Source organism: Struthio camelus, chromosome 15 (genome assembly GCF_040807025.1).
Source record: "Struthio camelus isolate bStrCam1 chromosome 15, bStrCam1.hap1, whole genome shotgun sequence".
Taxonomy (NCBI): Eukaryota; Metazoa; Chordata; class Aves; order Struthioniformes; family Struthionidae; genus Struthio; species Struthio camelus.
The window spans coordinates 1950878-1967529 of record NC_090956.1 but is presented as its reverse complement, the minus strand read 5'-3'; the positions used below and the strand labels follow the sequence as shown (position 1 = coordinate 1967529).

At 52.9% G+C, this 16652-nt stretch overlaps 1 protein-coding gene across 1 annotated transcript in view; it reads right to left on the bottom strand.

The window, feature by feature from the left end:
* PKD1 (polycystin 1, transient receptor potential channel interacting) overlaps window positions 1-16652 on the bottom strand; it is a 108752-nt gene that overhangs the window by 5561 nt on the left and 86539 nt on the right. Inside the window, exons 26-45 of the mRNA XM_068908129.1 lie at window positions 15903-16098; window positions 14703-14873; window positions 14091-14234; window positions 13534-13744; window positions 12898-13024; window positions 11874-11990; window positions 11456-11505; window positions 10788-10990; window positions 10087-10192; window positions 9283-9401; window positions 7878-8080; window positions 7215-7409; window positions 6842-6981; window positions 5135-5262; window positions 4576-4744; window positions 3485-3610; window positions 3145-3319; window positions 2219-2506; window positions 746-880; window positions 65-379 (exon numbers count right to left, since the gene is read on the bottom strand). Of these exons, the coding sequence (XP_068764230.1) occupies window positions 65-379; window positions 746-880; window positions 2219-2506; window positions 3145-3319; window positions 3485-3610; window positions 4576-4744; window positions 5135-5262; window positions 6842-6981; window positions 7215-7409; window positions 7878-8080; window positions 9283-9401; window positions 10087-10192; window positions 10788-10990; window positions 11456-11505; window positions 11874-11990; window positions 12898-13024; window positions 13534-13744; window positions 14091-14234; window positions 14703-14873; window positions 15903-16098 (3318 nt within the window). The remainder of the gene's footprint in view (window positions 1-64; window positions 380-745; window positions 881-2218; window positions 2507-3144; window positions 3320-3484; window positions 3611-4575; window positions 4745-5134; window positions 5263-6841; window positions 6982-7214; window positions 7410-7877; window positions 8081-9282; window positions 9402-10086; window positions 10193-10787; window positions 10991-11455; window positions 11506-11873; window positions 11991-12897; window positions 13025-13533; window positions 13745-14090; window positions 14235-14702; window positions 14874-15902; window positions 16099-16652) is intronic.

Here is a 16652-nt window from a genome sequence, read left to right as displayed (position 1 = left end):
AGTCTGCAGCCTGTCACCTGCTGCTGAGCCCCTTCCCCTTGGAGTCTCTCAGGGCTGCACTTACCTCCTTGGCTTTGCTAAAGCCCATCCACATTTTCAGCCTGCGCACAAAGAGCTCCACCATCTCGTAGTCCTGGGGCTCAAAGGCTGGACGGTACAGCTCGAAGTGCATTTCCCGATAGCTGTAGATAAGCACCACGGTGAAGAGCCTCAGCATGATCCACACCTCCAGGATGATATAGCTAGTGCAGAACAGGTAGCACAGTCCAGAAGACTCAGGCAGGCAAGGGCAGAGGTTCACACTGCCCCGCACCATGGCAAAGAGCCGCAGGAGGCTGCTGCCAACACTGCGGAAGGACTCCGAGGAGGAGGAGAAAAGCTGCAAAGGGGATGTGAGAGATGTTATGAAAATGGATCAGTCAGTGGCAAAGTGTCCCCCTGCCCCCACCAATACTCACCATCCCATTTTCAAAGCATGAGCCCTGAGGAGCTGCCCACCAATCACCTAGGACAGGGACATGTCACAGACAGCCCCTGGCCTAAGCAGCCCCTTCTGTTGCAGGCAAACCCACCCGTAAGAGCTCTGTGCAAGCTGGGAGCTGCAAATGCTAAAAAGGCCTGTTGGGCTTTGCTCACAGAAATACCATGGCAAGGGAAGAGGGGTAACACGCAACCCTGGGCAGTCCTTGCTCACAACCAGCCACCCTGCAAGGTGAGACAAGATGTCAGGAGCATGGGTAGTTACCAGGAAGCCGAGCTGTGCATATGCCAGGATGAGGACAGCGAACGCCAGTCCGGCGGCAGTCAGCTCCTTCACGGACTTCTGAAAGGTTTTCCCAAACACAGACCACTGCCTGACAAAACGCAGCTGCTGGGCAGCCTAGGACCAAGGGAGAGGAGAGTGTTACAATGTGGATCAGAGGCCCAGTTGCAAGGGCTGCTGCAAGATCCTTCCAATGCAGCGTGCTACTGCCGAACATCTGTACTTTCCCTGCCCTGGCAGGGGAGATGTTACGGTGCTGCCTGCTCTCGGACTGCATTTGCAAACTTGCAACAAAAAGGCAGACAAGTCCTGCACAAACAGTCCACAGGCTCAGGACACACGGGTGTCCAGCATGATTAATGTGGAGGCCCAATACTCTCACCCTGCCTCCGGCTCTCAGACATCACAGTATCTGTACTGCCTGGAACAGCCCCCAGCTGGGGAGAGGGGGGTCCTAACTCCATTAAGATAAACGGCGTGAACTTCAGAACAGAGGCTCCCACTGTGCACCTCACTGCAACAGCTGTCATGCTGATGGCTGCTGCGTTTGCCCCTTCCCCATGAAGGGCAGGCAGAGGTGATGCAAGAGCCCTGTCAAACTGACCCATCCGCACAAGCCCTGATGCGCACCTCAGTGCTGGCACCTTAACTGCTTCACTGCTGCCCAGCGAACTGCGGGTACGGGCTTACCTCCCTCCCCGTCCTGTGCTTGCCCAGAACACCCCTGAGAAACACCCATGTTAGAGCACAACTCTGGCACTTGGAACCTTGCCGTGTTACTTATTTCTATTTAATGTGTCAAGCGCTCGGGCCCCGTGGATTCCTTTCAAGCAGCTACAGCCAACATTTGCTATCAACCCATGTAGCTGCAGATGCATGTCTTCCTCCTGCCTTTAAAATCTGATCCTCCATCTCTTGCCGCCTTTGATATGTTTTTCTTAAGGGTCTTGAGGATCTCCCCAACACATCTACAAGGCTGAGGAAAAAAACTGGTAAAGCAGAGGAAGCCCTCATCAAGGGGCTCTTTGAAGAAAACGTCCATCAGCCACACTAGGCTGAACTCCTCCCCCTTTCTGCAGCGTGCAGGGAACCGAGGCTTGAGAGAGGCTTTAGAGATCAACTGTTGCAGCAGAACTGCAGGCACGTATGTGGGTCGGGAGTGCCTGGATATCTGAAAGGTTCAGCACTACCGTGCTGGACAGGAACGTCTCCTGCTGCTATGTGCCTTTGGCATCACTGCCTGTCGCCTCTGTCTTGCAGTAGGATCTGGAGGTGCGAGCAGCTCCTTTGCATTTTATCAGTGCCTAGCACAGCAGGGCCATGGTCTTGCACTTGTTTTTACTTCAGGACCCTTTGCTACCCTTACTACGGGACAGTGCAGGGAAGGAGACCTGGCGCAGGTGCACCAAGCTCACACCTTGCCCATGCGGTGCTCCCATCCGCCCCTCTACATACCTGCACCGTCAAGAGGAAGAGGAGAGAGGCAGCCAAGGTGCTGAAGACTGTGTTGAGAAAGGCCACCTGGTAGAAATTGGTGAAACCCTTGCGGTTGTTGAGGTACTTGAGCCACTGCTGGTCAGCAAGGGTGGCTTGGCTGAGGTGTACCACCACAGTGCAGGTGGTAAGGAGGATGAAGACCCACTGGCCATAGTTGCCCCACAGGGTGAAGTAGGCCTTGCCTTCCTTCTTGATGGACAGTGACTCAGACACCACGAAGTAGACCACAAACATCATGAGAAAGACCTGGGGGAGGAGCGGAAAGTTTGCCAGAGAACAGGACAGCTCTTGACTGCTGCGCTGCGCCAGAGGAGCTCACAGCACCCCAGGACAGCTGGAGGCCAATGTCCAATCCTGCTGCCCACTGCCCCAATTCTGTCCAGGCCTTCCTCTAGCCCAGCCAGCACCCCACTCTCTCCTGTCCCAGCAACGAAGCTCCCTGCACTGGGGCCAACGAAGGGAGTGCCCAGGTGAGGAGGGCAGGGCAGGCTCTGCTTATACCTAACCTTCAGCCAGCTAGGGTCTCCAGGGATATGGAGGTCTCAGCTGGCTCACGTCCCCACCGGGAACAGAAAAACAACGTCCTCAAGTCTCCAGTGACAGGAATGAGCCCAGTGAAGCAGAAAAACTGAGACAGGACCAGCAAATGCTCCCTAACAAGGGGAACCTCCTTCTCCACAGCGGTGCCAGGAATGTTTACTGTGCACAGGTCAGGCCTGGAAGCGGAGTGGTGACAGCCATGGGGACAAGTGGCCTCAGATAGGGGAGCTTTAGTCTGAGATGACTTATGCTGCACTGCCAGAAGCCCACACAACAGGCACCCGGAGCACCGTGTACAGTGACTGAGGGAGAAGAGGAGCAGAAAGGGGAAGTGCTGCACTGACCATCATGAGGAGCTGCAGTGTGACGCCCCTGCTGAGCCGCAGCAGAGGGAAGGGGCTAATGGTGATAGCTGTCACGGCTTGGCCTGCCCCCAGGAACTCCAGCCGCAGCGTGATGGCAGCATGCAGGTCCACACTGGGGTTATATTGCATCAGCTCCACAAAGACTGCCCGGCTCCTGTGGAGGGGAGAAGAAGGGCTCAGGGTGCTGGGACATCAGCCTTGGGTTTTGGTGCTGCTGTTTTGTAGGATCACAGATCCTCTCCTCCCTGTGACACCCCAGCAGTGCCCCTTTAAAACGGGGGTGACAGAAGAACATTTCCTTTGCCCCTGCCACACTTACATGTTGTCAATCCAGGCGTGCTGCTGAAGGAACGTCAGCTGAGCCCTACTTTCCTCTAGTGAAGCCCCCAGCTCCTGGACATAACCACCACTGTCGTAGAAAGAGATGTAACCCCAGTACCAGACTCTGCAGAGGAAGAGGAGCCGCAGGGTGAGTGCTGAAGATGAAAGATGCAGCAGGACTGCCTGGGGGAAATCACTGTGTGGCAGACTAGAGGTGTTCATGCACACTGTCTCCTCTCTTCCCAAGCCCCACTCCACGTCCTCAGTCACACCTCCAGAAACCAAGCCAACCCCTCTTCATCAGGGCAAATCCCCTTCATCCTCATGACTGACCGCCCTGCTTCATTTCATCTCGAGGCAGGAGAACCAGAGGTACATTAATATATAAGCCCCAGAGAGAAATAAAAGGTGCCTCCTTACTATCTGCCTTGCTTCAACCTCACACCTACACTGCCCATCCTCAGCTGTCTGAGGGCACTAGCTGCTTCATTATTTGTTTCACTGGACAAGTTACAGATGTCCGTCAATCCACCTCGGTGTTACCAGCCTCAGAAGAGGCCCTGGCCCTGTGCTGCCCCATACTTCCATGAACAAGTGCCCAGGAATAAATCAGAGCAGAAGTTAAATGCAATTTATTGTTCGGTATGCTGGTAAAGCTCAAAACCTACTTTGACAGAAAACTGATCTAGCGCTGCCCTCTGGTCTCGACAGGGTGGATGAGTTACCTTGTTCCACAGCTTGTTTCTGCCCTTAAAGTTGCAGGGTTGCTCTGCCTGCCCCCAGACCCCTGAGAATGACACCAAGCTGCTGTTCATACAACTCATGGTGACATGCACATCTCCAGTGAAGTTAGAGCGAGCGGGAACTATACGACTCCCACCGTTCAAACTGCCAGCACATGGAGGTCGGCATGGACACTTTCAGGGAAGGCCTTTGGCAACTCCATATCTATTTACTGGGCTCAGGGGCTGCAGTTAGCATTACTGAGGTGACAGCTGGAAACCACCTGGGGCACCAAATCAACTGAAAAGATGCAACGCCTTTGGCGCAGGGAGCAGGAAGTGTAGGTGTGGGCTGGCAGCTCCTTACCCTGTGAGGTCGGGTGGTGAGTAGGACCATGCAGCTGTCAAATTCCCAGCCACCTTTTCCCAGCCAGCTGCATAATCAACGGTAGAAAAGCTGTGCGAGTCGGTGCAGTTCCTCTCGGCAGCTGCACCCACCCCGAGGAGGAAGTCCTCGGCAGCGCGCTGGCACTTGGCTGAAATGAGACCAACATTGTCATCCCATAGGGAGCCCAGTGCAGCCAGGCAAACAGCACTGGGGAACAGAGCCCAGCTTTCATACTTATCTCTTCTTCCCAAGCCTTCCTCCACATCTTGACTCACACCTCCAGAAGTCAAGCCAACCCCTCTTCATTACTGCAAACCCCCTCCATCCTCATGACTGACTACCCTAGTTTGTCTCATCTCTGAAGCTAGCAGAAGCAGAGGTACATCAACATGTATGCCACAGCAAAAAAGGGTGCTTCTGTAACATCTGCTGTGCTTCATTCAGACTCCACCTGCATCCAGACCTGGCCATTTCGTCCCTCCAGAACGTGTCATCACTTGCCACGTGACAGCAGAGCCCTGGGCCATTGCCCACCTACCTTCTCGCAGCCTGAGCTGGCGCAGCCGGGCTGCCCCCAGTGTGGTACTGTAGCTCTCCTGACCCGATTGGTTGTTGTAGAGATAAGGGAGGAACACCTGTGACATCCAGACCCAGAACTGATCTGACCTGCAATAAGGGAAAGGCAAGAGGCAAAGCTCCTGGGGCAGCTCTCCTAGAAGCAGTCTCTGCATGATCTGAACATTCTGATTTCCTCTTGGGTAGGAGACCTGGGTTTTGGCCCGGTAACCTGGGCTCCTCTCCTCCCAGGTGTCTGGCCAGCAGACAGAGGCAGTATTTCTATCCCTACTCTACCAGCTGTGCTGGGGTAGGGGTGTCAGGAAAATGGTTATTAGACATGCAAAAACTAAAGGAGACTGAATCCACTCAGCACCATGTTGAATCCCCCAGTGAAATCCTACAGAACTGGGAGAGATCGAGCAGGTGCCTCATCCCTTTGTCTCTTTGGCAGGCCAGTACACAGCCGTGAGGAGAGGAGGATTGCTCAGCTCAGCACACATCAGCCCAGGTTTCCTGGGAAGTCAAACTGATTGCACCATGTTTCCTCCCCACATGTTCCTCTGAAGAAACAACATGTGCTCAAAGAATCTTTGAGCCTCTGAGCTCAAAGATAAGCTTTGAAACAGCTTTGAGTCTGATCCTTGCTGACCAGCCCTAGCTAGTGCCAAGAAGCTGAAGTTCTGTGCCCTCGTATCTGAGCTAGCCTTCCTTTCGGCATCAGTGACTCACACTACAAAAGGCACGTAGGATTGGAGGAGGTGGGACCTGGATGAGGGATCGGACCAGTGGGTCTGTGGCAGTGCAATGGAAAGGAGATAGTTTTTAGAACCAGATTCTGCTCTTCCTCTTTATACCACTGTCATCCCAGTAATTCCATCGAGTTCAGTGGAATCATTCCTGATTCACGTTGTTGTGAATCAAAATTTCTATGAGTCTGTGAGGCATGGACAAGCCAAATTTTATTTGCACAGAATAATCAAGAGGTCTGTAGTGAGACAGGTGCAAAGACACAATTAATTCCATGCAGCCATTCTGATGTCATTCTAAATGGCCAGAGTTTACAGCAATGTGGAAACTCAACTGGGAAATTTTAATCTAGTTAAACCATATGTGCAGAGCAAGGAAGGGAAAGTCTTTGTATCTGTATGAGATGTTATTTTTGGTTCTCATGACCCTCTTTTACCCCTTTAAATAAGATTTAAAGTTGTAGACTTTTCAAACAGAAGAAACTTGGGTCTTTTTGACCACATAGAGAAAGATAAACGTTTGTAATTCACGCAGTCCATTCCCATTGAGGAGGTCTTTAAAGTGCTAGGGAATTAAAGCTCTCACTCCCCACAAGTCCTTCTGTTGTCCAGGGGAGAAGCTGAGCCACAGGGAAAGGAAGGGATCTGCTTACTGCCATACAGTGCCCTAGTGCTGTTTGTGAGTGCTCCAGCTCCACAGAGCTGTCAGTGCTCTCCACAGAGCTGAGGGTCACTCTCCTATGAGTGACTGTAGAGCAACATGCCAACAGCCAATTCCACCCAGAACAGGGCAGCCAGAGCCAGACATTTCTGCCTTGTTGTGCCCAGTTAATGGATGAAGGAAGTGAGCCTGCTCCCTGACTCCTTGCTGCTGCCTGGCACAGCTTATTCGACTTAAAGCAACATCTTGTCCCTCCCCATCCATGGGTCCTTTGTGTTACCTCTTGATGCGGAGGAACTCGTTGCTGCCCAACTGCTGCTTGATAGAGCTCTGCAAAAGGAAGGCCCTGCTGTTGCGGGAGGCATCTCCATAGTTGGTGAGCAGGATCACCAGCAAGAACAACATGTAGATGAGGAAGTTCTGGCAAGCAGAGAAAAAAAAAAAAAAAATCACACCCAAGGACAGCAGTGGAGTTGGGTCCCAATACATGCTTTTTACATGTGGAGGAACTGAAGTAGAGATTGGAGACAAGCACCCACTAGGTCAGAGTATCACAGATGGATTGGAGGTCCATACAAAGATGTATTTCAGCTCCTGGAGCCAGCATTCTGCTGCTGCCCTAGGCACTACAGGCAACACGAGACACATCTTACCTTCAGCATTTTGTGCAATAGTTTGACCTTCCTGGCCTCCTCCTTGGCCTGGAAAAGGGCAAACCCCTGCGGAGGTCGGACTTTGCTTATCTTCTCAGAAACATGCTCAACAAATGGATGTTCCACCAAGGTGTCGTCTTCTTCTGGGTGCAAGCGCTTGGCAACCAGCGAGAAATAGAGGGCTTCCAGCAGAACCTGGGAGAGGCAAGAAGTGTCACGAGCATGCAGAGAGAGCCAGGCCAGCTGGACTCTCCTTCACAGGGCCCCTGCAGGCAGCAGCTCCTGTTTGCCTTTGAGCACAGGCACAGACAGGCAGCAAGCACAGCACTGCAGCCCAAGCACTGCCTTGGAGCAGCTGGACTACCCCTACAACAAATTGGCACCAGCACTGCCTCTCCTACTGCTGCTAGTGTGCGTCCCCTTCACCACCCGCAGGGATACAAAGACGGGGGAAGAGATTTCAGTCTACTCAGTGTCCACCATGAGTTGATCAGTATCCGGACAAGGTATTACAGCTAAAGATACAGATGATCCCCAGAGACTTGCTAATCCAGAGCGGATGCCGATAGTCACAGGAAACACTGTGTGTGCACGTGTCTGTGTGCGCGTACACAGGCACGCAAGCAGATAAAGCGCTCGTGCGCTCCCTTACGCTCTCCTTACCTTCAGGGGCTCCCAGACCAAGAAGGATGCCAAAAAGCTGAATATCCCTGAGATGAGCCACATGAGGGCAACACTTGAGGAAAAGCCCACACCAATCCACACAGAGACCCCAGTGGAGGTGGCAAAGAGGAGGAGACTGATGCCGTGAGCCAGATAGGAGCACCAGGGCGGCAGCAAGCGCTTCCTGAATGTTTGGTCTGCAACTGGGGGAAGGGAAGGAAAACAAGAGTAATATCACTGCAAGAGGGTCCAAATGGACACAGGAAGGGCTGAACAATGACTCATCCCAGCAGAATACTTGCCACCAGTCCCGGGCGAGTTTGAAAGGATTGTCTCAGACATCACACACTAAGTAGCAACATGGACAGTACATTGAAACGCAGCCAGCCTCAGAACAGCAGCCTCCCATATGCAGGGAGCACAGAGTGGGCAGGAGGAAGAGATGGGATCCGGGGGCTGGAATCTGTTCCCTACTTTCCATCAGAGCCCCAGGAAGTCAGGCATGTCCAGGACTGGACTGGCTGGAGGTGCTACCCCCAAGACCCATGAAAAACCACATAGACTCGTGGAGACTGGAGATGCCCTCGCAACTGCTGGCCTTTCAGACTGCCAAGCCACTCTGGCCTGGGGCTTGCTCAGATACAGCTTCTTTCATCCACTCATGTAAATAAATGCTGGCATAAAGATGCTACAGACATTCATCAAGCAAGAGGAACTGATGGAGTTTAACAGACCCAAGAGGACTGCTGCTGTGTCCAATTTGCTGCACTGCAGCCTGCTCTGGAGAGGCTGTGCCTCAGGAAGCCGAAAGCTCATGCTAAGAGAGCTGTCGCTTGGCTTCACGACAGGGCCTGACACCAGAACACTTATCACCACCCAGACCTTCCCAGGGCATGACAGTCTGCTCCCTGCCTTGTGCAACCCCAGCTGGCTGGCTGTTGTCTTGTACAATTCAGGAGGAAGCATCTCTTCTCCTTTTCTTTGCCTTGTTTCTTGGTTGGAACCTTCACTGGCATTTGACTCCCTTTCCCCTCCGGTTACGTACAGAGACTCTCACTCTTCCTCCTTACGATGGCTGAACGAAATAACTGATGTCTGCAGAGGACTGCAGAAAGCAGAGCAATGGGGGAAGCAGTGCGTGGAGTTTCCCTAGGGTGTACAGTAGGGGACACCACAGAACAAACAGTGGCCTAGGATTTACTGGGACCCAGGGCTTAGAGAAAAGTTGCCCCAAACCGGCAGGAAAGAGCAAACATATCCCAAGGAAGAGAGCAGCCTCTCCTAAGTTTCCTTGTCTATTTATCTTCCTCCCAACTGCTGTTGGGTGTGAAAGCCCCTCTTCTGCACATCCTCAGCCTCCCTGCACCAGGCCCCAATGCTGGACACAGCCCTGCAGCCCTGGTACCTGTCCACGTCGACTTGGCTGATCTGCTCACTTCCCTAGGAGGGGCTGCCACATTCTGGCCTTTGTCATTCAGCTTCTGCATCATGACGCTCTCAACCTTCTCCCCGAACACACTGGACCTGCCAAGGCAAAGTAATGCTATTGGCGAGCTGTGCCGGTGCTGCCTTTGCAGTGAGCAGGCCTGTGGCAGGCTAGCTCCAAGGCAGAACTAACTCCAGCACTAACACCAGTATAGCAGCCCTGTAGACAGTTAGAAGGGCTTTCTTCTTCTAATGCAGGGAGCTCAGGCTGTTGGGGTGACTGGACACTGTTCTGTGTCTCATGGGAAACTGGAATTCCTTTCCCTCCCTAACCCTGCTGCGCTGCAATGGCTATCCAACAATCAGCTGCCAGCCTGGCTGGGCAGGGATTTGAGTCCCAAAGCAGGGTGGCTCAGGGCACAGTGATAAAGCAGAGGTTCAAATCTCCTTCTCCCTCCTGTGAATGTTGTGACTTGAACCAACATACTAGTACTTTGTCAGCAGTCCACAAAGCTCCAGAGGCATTTCTTCAGCAAGGGGGATATTCCAGGTAGATCCTGGAAGGGCAGAAAGTACCCTCCTGGAGCTCTGGCACTTGGGGCTGCAGGAATCAGGGCCAGCAAGAACATAGCGCCCGCGTAACAAGGCTGTCCTAGGTATCTGCAAAGTCACAAAGCCCAGTTCAGCTCACGGCTGGGCACAGCAAAGCCAGATGGAGGGCAAGAAACACGAGACATTGGCTCAGCCTGCCTTGTCTGGGGGACTCTGCTCCCCAAATACTTACAGGCCTGAGATCAGATCTGTTTCAGCCCTCATGTACGGCCCTACGTCCTGGGAGTGGGAGATGCCACTAGCTCCATCTGCTAGGATCTGCCGTATCAGATCCTCATCTGGGGAAACAGGAGAGCAAGAACATTAGTGATGGGAGCACAGCACACAGCACTGTACCCCGGGACAGTTCTGCCTGTGGTCAGTTGCTAATAGCTGTGGGATCCTTCTCCCTAGGAGGAGTCCACCCTTCCTCCCTCCCTGTCTTCTGGCTCCTGTCTTCTCTCATTTAGCTGCAGAGCTTGGCATGAAACTGCTGGTGTAGGAGGCCAGGCTCTTCTCCTTCTCCAGCCATTTACATAGGTCCAGAGACACTCTACGGCCTTGCAACCAGTGAACAAGTGTTGGTTGCTTGCAACATTCAGATCCCCTGCAACATGTCTCTCTTCACTCCCAGTCTGCTGGCAGGGTAGTGACCGCTCACTTCAGATTAATCCACATCCGTCAGGATTTCTTCCTCCCAGACTGGACTCCTCATTAAGAAAATCTGACTCTCCTCCCCTGCCCCTCCAATAGGGGCCAGCAGTAATGGCAACAGGCTCTGCTATTCTGCCTTCTCCAGAGCTGAACCAGCACTCCTGGGGACCAGACTGTTCCTCCTGCACCTCCCTGGGGCGTTCACACCCTAGCACCGAGCAACACTGCTCACACACCCACCTGAGGCAGAGAAATATCTAGGCTGCCCTTGGTGAATACCAAGGGACAAGCCGTCCTCCTCAGTTGCCAGCGGAGCCTCAAGCCCAAGGTGGCGGCTGGCCCGGCCTCTCTTCAGCTTCTGGATAGTGTTGCCCATGATGGAGGGGTCGCTGAGAAGGTCTGGCCAGCTGAGCAGGGCCTCGCTGGAGGGCCACCGCACGAGGCTGCGGGAAGACAGAGGAGTAGCGTACAGCCAGGCACACGTGGGGAACAGGAAGCATGAGAAAAGCAACTGTGTAGGTGCACAGTCCCCCAGAAGGGAGAGAGCTATGGGAGCACAACCCCCAATCCACCAGCACACCACTTTATTGTGATCTGCAGAGAACTCTGGGTTCCTATTCAGATATAGCCTGCATGGGAACAGAGCTGGTGAGGGCTAAGCTTCCTCAGCTCTCTGGCAACAAATGGTTATCAGCTCTAATAAAATACAGGCAAGCAGCACTCCACACCTGCAGGCAATTGGCCTTTGATGGCCCTCCAGTCTCCCGCCCAAAACACAACATAAGCTGTGAAACAGTGTTTCACATTTGCTGGTCGATGGCACTGGAAAGGGAAAAATGATGCGTGGGAGGCTGAAAGCAGAAAAAACACTGAATTCCTGCTTGCTCTGTCCTCCAAAACCTACTTACCTTTTGGAGTCCTCCAAGAACAGATCTGTTTTGGTTTGCTCAGAGAAGGCCTGTGGAGGAAGTGGGAGGTATTTCAGGTACGTGACACTGGCTGATGCCCAGTTAAAACAGCACCCGGTGCCTCCTGTCCTCCAGGAGATAATGCCAGGCACACTGGGGAGATCCATGCTCTCAGATAAAGAGCAGCAGCTGGACACCAGCTCATGCTCAGTCCCTGGGGATGGTCTGGAGGGAGATGCAGCAAGAGATGAAGGGCTGCGGCACTCCCCAGTCACCAGCATTTGCCAGTGGCAAATTTGCATCAGTGCTTATATTGACAGCCACAGATGGACACTATGCCCATGCAGGGAACAGGAGGGCTGCACAGAGCACACAGATCCATGCAGCCTGTCCAGCTTTCAGGTGTGAACCAGGTTACCTCTGCACGGAGCCCTGGGAAGGTGAGGAAAGAGCTCTCCAAGATTGAGGAGTCCAGGTAGTTGTCAATCTCCAAGGACTGCTGGTCTGAGTGAGTCAGGGTGTGGCTGATAGAGACCTGCAGGAAACAGAAAGGCTTGAACAGAGAAGGACCAGCAGAGGCGACAATGTTGCTGTGGCTCAGAGCCTGCTGCTCAGCTCATTCTCCCACACTCAACTCACTGCTCCGCTGTGCTGGGGATCTCCATGCTTCTAGATGCAGGGCTAAGGGATCCCAGCCTGCACAGCCCAGCTGAGAAAAGGCACATGCAGGTCCTTCACTGCCTCCCAGACACTTTGGGCATCGTGTTACATTACCACAGCCCAGGTTGTTCTGGGCACAGGATCCCATGAAGCTGCATGAGTTTGTAACCTCCTGCAAAGCAGGGACTACTTACAGGAACAAGAAATATCAGACACATTTGTGGCTCATCAGTCACTGAGCAGCTGGCTGTGGTACATAACAGGGTTGCCAATTGTGTCTAATTAGTCATTATATCCCCAGCTAATCCTTTCACAGCTGCATAACCACAGCTCTGCTCAGACAGCTGAATTTGTACCTAGGGCAGATACTTCATTAGAAATGCTCCACTGAGCATCTCTCTAGTTCCTGCCAACACAGCAAAGGGTCATACCTTTAAATGGCATTTGGATACCTATTGCATACTGAAATCAAGAGGTAGTAAGTGCCTAAACTGCTTTTAAAATCTGCCCTTTTGAGATCTGTCTGGGCATTGCCAAAATCCAGTATCACACAGCATATGTCTAAGGGGGTGATCTGTCCCTCTAAAGTCAGGGGCTGCTCCCAACCCAACGAGGAGGCGGAGTCTTGCTAAGCACAAGGCTCTAGCCATGGTGCAAGGCAGTGCAGAGCAGCGATTAGGAAGGGGTAGAGACCAGCTAGGAAGCTGATGCACCACAAAGGGCAGAATCTAGCCCTGGCATCACACCTGCTTGGGCAGTGTGCAACTACTTCTCCTGATTACCTTGCCACGAGCCATCCGGAAGAGAAATAAAATGACCAGGTAGAGAGGATAGACCACCACGCTGGACACCAGACCAACAGCCACTGTGTCGACATTAACGGGGATCAGGTTGGAAACAGCCCCATTGCTGGAGAGAATCAAGAGAGAAAAGAGACCAACGTGAGCAGGAGCACTCAGGGTTACCAGCCAAGCAAGCAGACAAGAGAGCACAAATGGGCGTTTCACGTGTGCAAAGAGCACACAAAGCCCAAACCTCAGAACAAATCCAGGTGGGAGTATTTGAAAACACCTTTGCCACGGTGAGCCCTAAGGTGGCTGTCATCACACATAGCAAGGCAGAGACAAGATCTGAAACGCTCTCCTACGGCAGGCTAGAAAGCAAGAAAGGGGTGTGAGCTGTGCCAACAGATAACACAGCAAAACCAGGCAAGGGGGAAAGCCCATCAGGCTGTCTGTGGTCCTCCATGATCCATACCCTGATCCAAGATTCTTTGGAACAGATAGGGCAGACTCAAGGCCACAAGCAAGGCATCGATTCTAAGCAGACATAAGGTCTATCCTGCCCTACGTAATGAAGCAGAGGAGGGTCCCCAAGGAGGTAAGGGACTAGTCAAAGCAGAAAGGAATGCAGCGCACCTGAGGTGTACGTTCCCCACCACACCGTACCATACAGCATTGGCACAGAGGAAGAGGAAGATGAGGAGAGAGCAGCAGGTGGCTCTTTGGACACGGGTGAAGCGGCTGCGAGGCGGGCGGTCCCACATGGAGAGCCAGACATGCTTCTCAAAAAAACCTCGCTGTAGCTCTGCTATGAAGATGCGGGAGAAGCTCCTCAGCTCCGTCTCACCTGAGCACAAAAAGAGAGACTCTCAGGGCCAGCTGCACACAACAGAGGGGACCTAGCTGGGCCTGGCACGGCCTCTCGCTTCCAGGCTGATTTTCAAGGGGATGTCCGCTCTGCATTTATATGGTGCCTCCTGCACAGCTGGATCCCCGCCCTGTCTTGTACTCCAGCACAAACGACCCAGTGAAGGGTCTGGCAGCCCTAGATATCAATACAGTGAGGTACTGTCAGTGTGGAGGGTCCATGGTGTCCCTGCAGAGTCACTCACCACGGGCCCTTCCCCAGCACAATGAGAGCTCTCATGCCGCACAGTTGTCCCAACCCCACACCCCAGGGGCTGAGCACTCACTGGCAGCATAAACCTCCTTCTCCACCATGCCATCATTCTCTTCGCTCTCCACTGACAGCCAGTCATTCACCAGGAAGAAGTAGCTTTTGCTGCTCTGGAGGTCCCGGACAATGATGTGCTGCAGGTACCAAGATGGGCTGAGTCCTGAAAACCAAGGAACAAGGACATGTATTTCATGGCAGACATTCCTTCCGTAAGCCTGCAAAGCCAAAAAGGCAACACAAGGAGAATCCTCAAAGGGGACAACAGCAGTCTCTCTGTAACACTATCAGCGAGGATTGCACATTACCCAAGAGAAGGGCTTGGCACAGCTGAGTCACCTCTTATGCTGTGCAGACATTTACAGATGCTGCCACAGCACAAAGCACATTGGACTGTGCATGTAACGGCTTACAGCTGACCTGGTCTTCAGACTTCCCTGTGATAAGAGACTCCATGTCTTCCCCCAGCAATCTTCCACCGAGCCAGTGGTTCACCAAGGTCTCCCGCCAGGTTTAGCCCAGGGTGTTAAGCAGTGTTGTTCCTGGCCCAGGTACCAGACGGACCAGAGGCCGGTTCCAAGCTGGGACAAGTGATGGCTGCCTCAGCCCCACATGCCCGCTCATGCCTCACCTTTATTGTCATGCCAAATACGGATACGCCAGATGCTCCCCAGACTCCGCTCTGTTGCAATCTGAAACACATCAAGGCTGTTGCGGTGGAAGGCGTTTTCTCCATCCAGATGTCTGTGACCACTCTTATTGTCCACCCCATACAGAGCAATCCCCACGTGGGCCGTGGTACCTGGCAGAGTTACGAGGGCTCAGTTAGGGGAGACCATCCAAGGAGAAGCTGTTACCCAGCAGCCCTGCCTTCCTACCCCAGACCTGGTACCAGATGCAATGGCCCTTTGAAGAGGCCACCTGGAGCCCTGGGAGGAAGGAATGTGCTTCTCAGTAGCCACCCCACACCCAGGGAGAGTGTTGCCTGGAAGGCAACTGTTCAGGTTGGCCTGGTGCATAGACCTTGTCATACTCATGGTTTTCCTCTTTGGAGGGGACTGAATCTAATGCTCTTTGCCTTGCTAACACCCTAATGGGAGGAGATGTTTGTTCTGGATGTTCTTTCCATCAAGCAGCTGAAAGACTTGTTTTCTTTGACTTCTTTCTGGTACCAGTTGCCAGATGCTTCTCAGTCCACCTGGTCCACCTGGATAGTCCTGGGGATGGTTTCAGGGCAAAGCTGCTCCCAGTGAAACTAGTGGTTACACTGAGATCAATGGCAACATGTCTCTGGCAGTGACATGGTAGCACTCCACCTCCATTTTCACTCAGAGCTCCCATATCCCAGCTGCTCAGATTTCCAAGCCCAGAAATTATGTTTCTAGCAGCTCTGGCTACAATCCCAGCCCCAGCTTTCTGCCTCCATGCTGTTGGGAAAGATTTAGATGGGAGAAAAAAAAAGATGGATGCTGGGGGACAGCAAAAAGATCCATGAAGAAGGCCCACAAGGCCTGAACGCTTCTGCAGGAGAGGATCAGAACTGAGGAACAGCTCCTGCTTCTTGGCTGTTCCTGCAACCAAAGGCCCAAGTCAGGGTGCTTTTCTCCAAGACTCTTGGCCTGCCCCATCATCACATGAGTTACTTTGCCACCTTGCTGAACAGTTGCTTGAAAGCTGAGGAAGCCCTGAACTGATTGTCTGCTCACTGCTCCTCCAAACACACTAGGCCCGGTGGGGGAATGTTTGGTGCATGACGTGCTGATCTCAAGTCAGAGAAACTATACTGATGTCACTCTAGGCAACCAAGCACGGGAGCAGTCTATGGACTAACCTGATCCTCTGCCCCAGCCGGTTTTCACCAGGATCTCATATTTGTACAGTCCGTTCTTCCCGCAGAAGGGAATCACCCCCACTCGGTTAATGTCAATCATGTCCAGCTTGTGCACAATCAGTGCAGCCACTGAGTAGGTCACAAAGCAGACAGCACATGTCAGCAAAACGATGTAGTTGAGACCTGGGCCTGGAGCCTAAAAGAAAAGAAGCATGCTGAAAAGCACTCTCCTTCTCCAAGAGGACTCCTATCGTTCCCCAGGAGTTGTGCCACCCCTTTGCTTGCTATAATCATCAGGCATGCACATTATACCACGTACAGATAGAGACCGACCTCTCCCCACACAGACTGCATGGTCAGGCTTCACTTGCTCATAGCTCATGCTCATGCTGAGCGAGCTGCAGCAGCCAACTAAAGTTTGCTGCAGCAGATGCAGACAGTTCTCTCCTTCCACTTACGTCACTGACAGAGCTTGAAAGAGCTTGAACGTCCCTGGGAGCCAGAGAGCAGCTGGCAGGTGCAAGCTCTCTGGAAAAAAACAGCACTGGGTGACAGCTGGGAGGAGCTTTTGGCATCTCAGGAAAGAGCTGAATGCACCGCAAGGTGTTCAGAATACAGAATAAAGCCGTCTGCAAAGGTTTGTTTTTAGCATCAGCAAGCAAGTTTCATAATCAAAGGACATAGCCCTTCTGAGCTTTGCCCATCTGCAGCTCCTAAAGACACTTAGGTGTTTGTGCTGGTTTCTCAGCT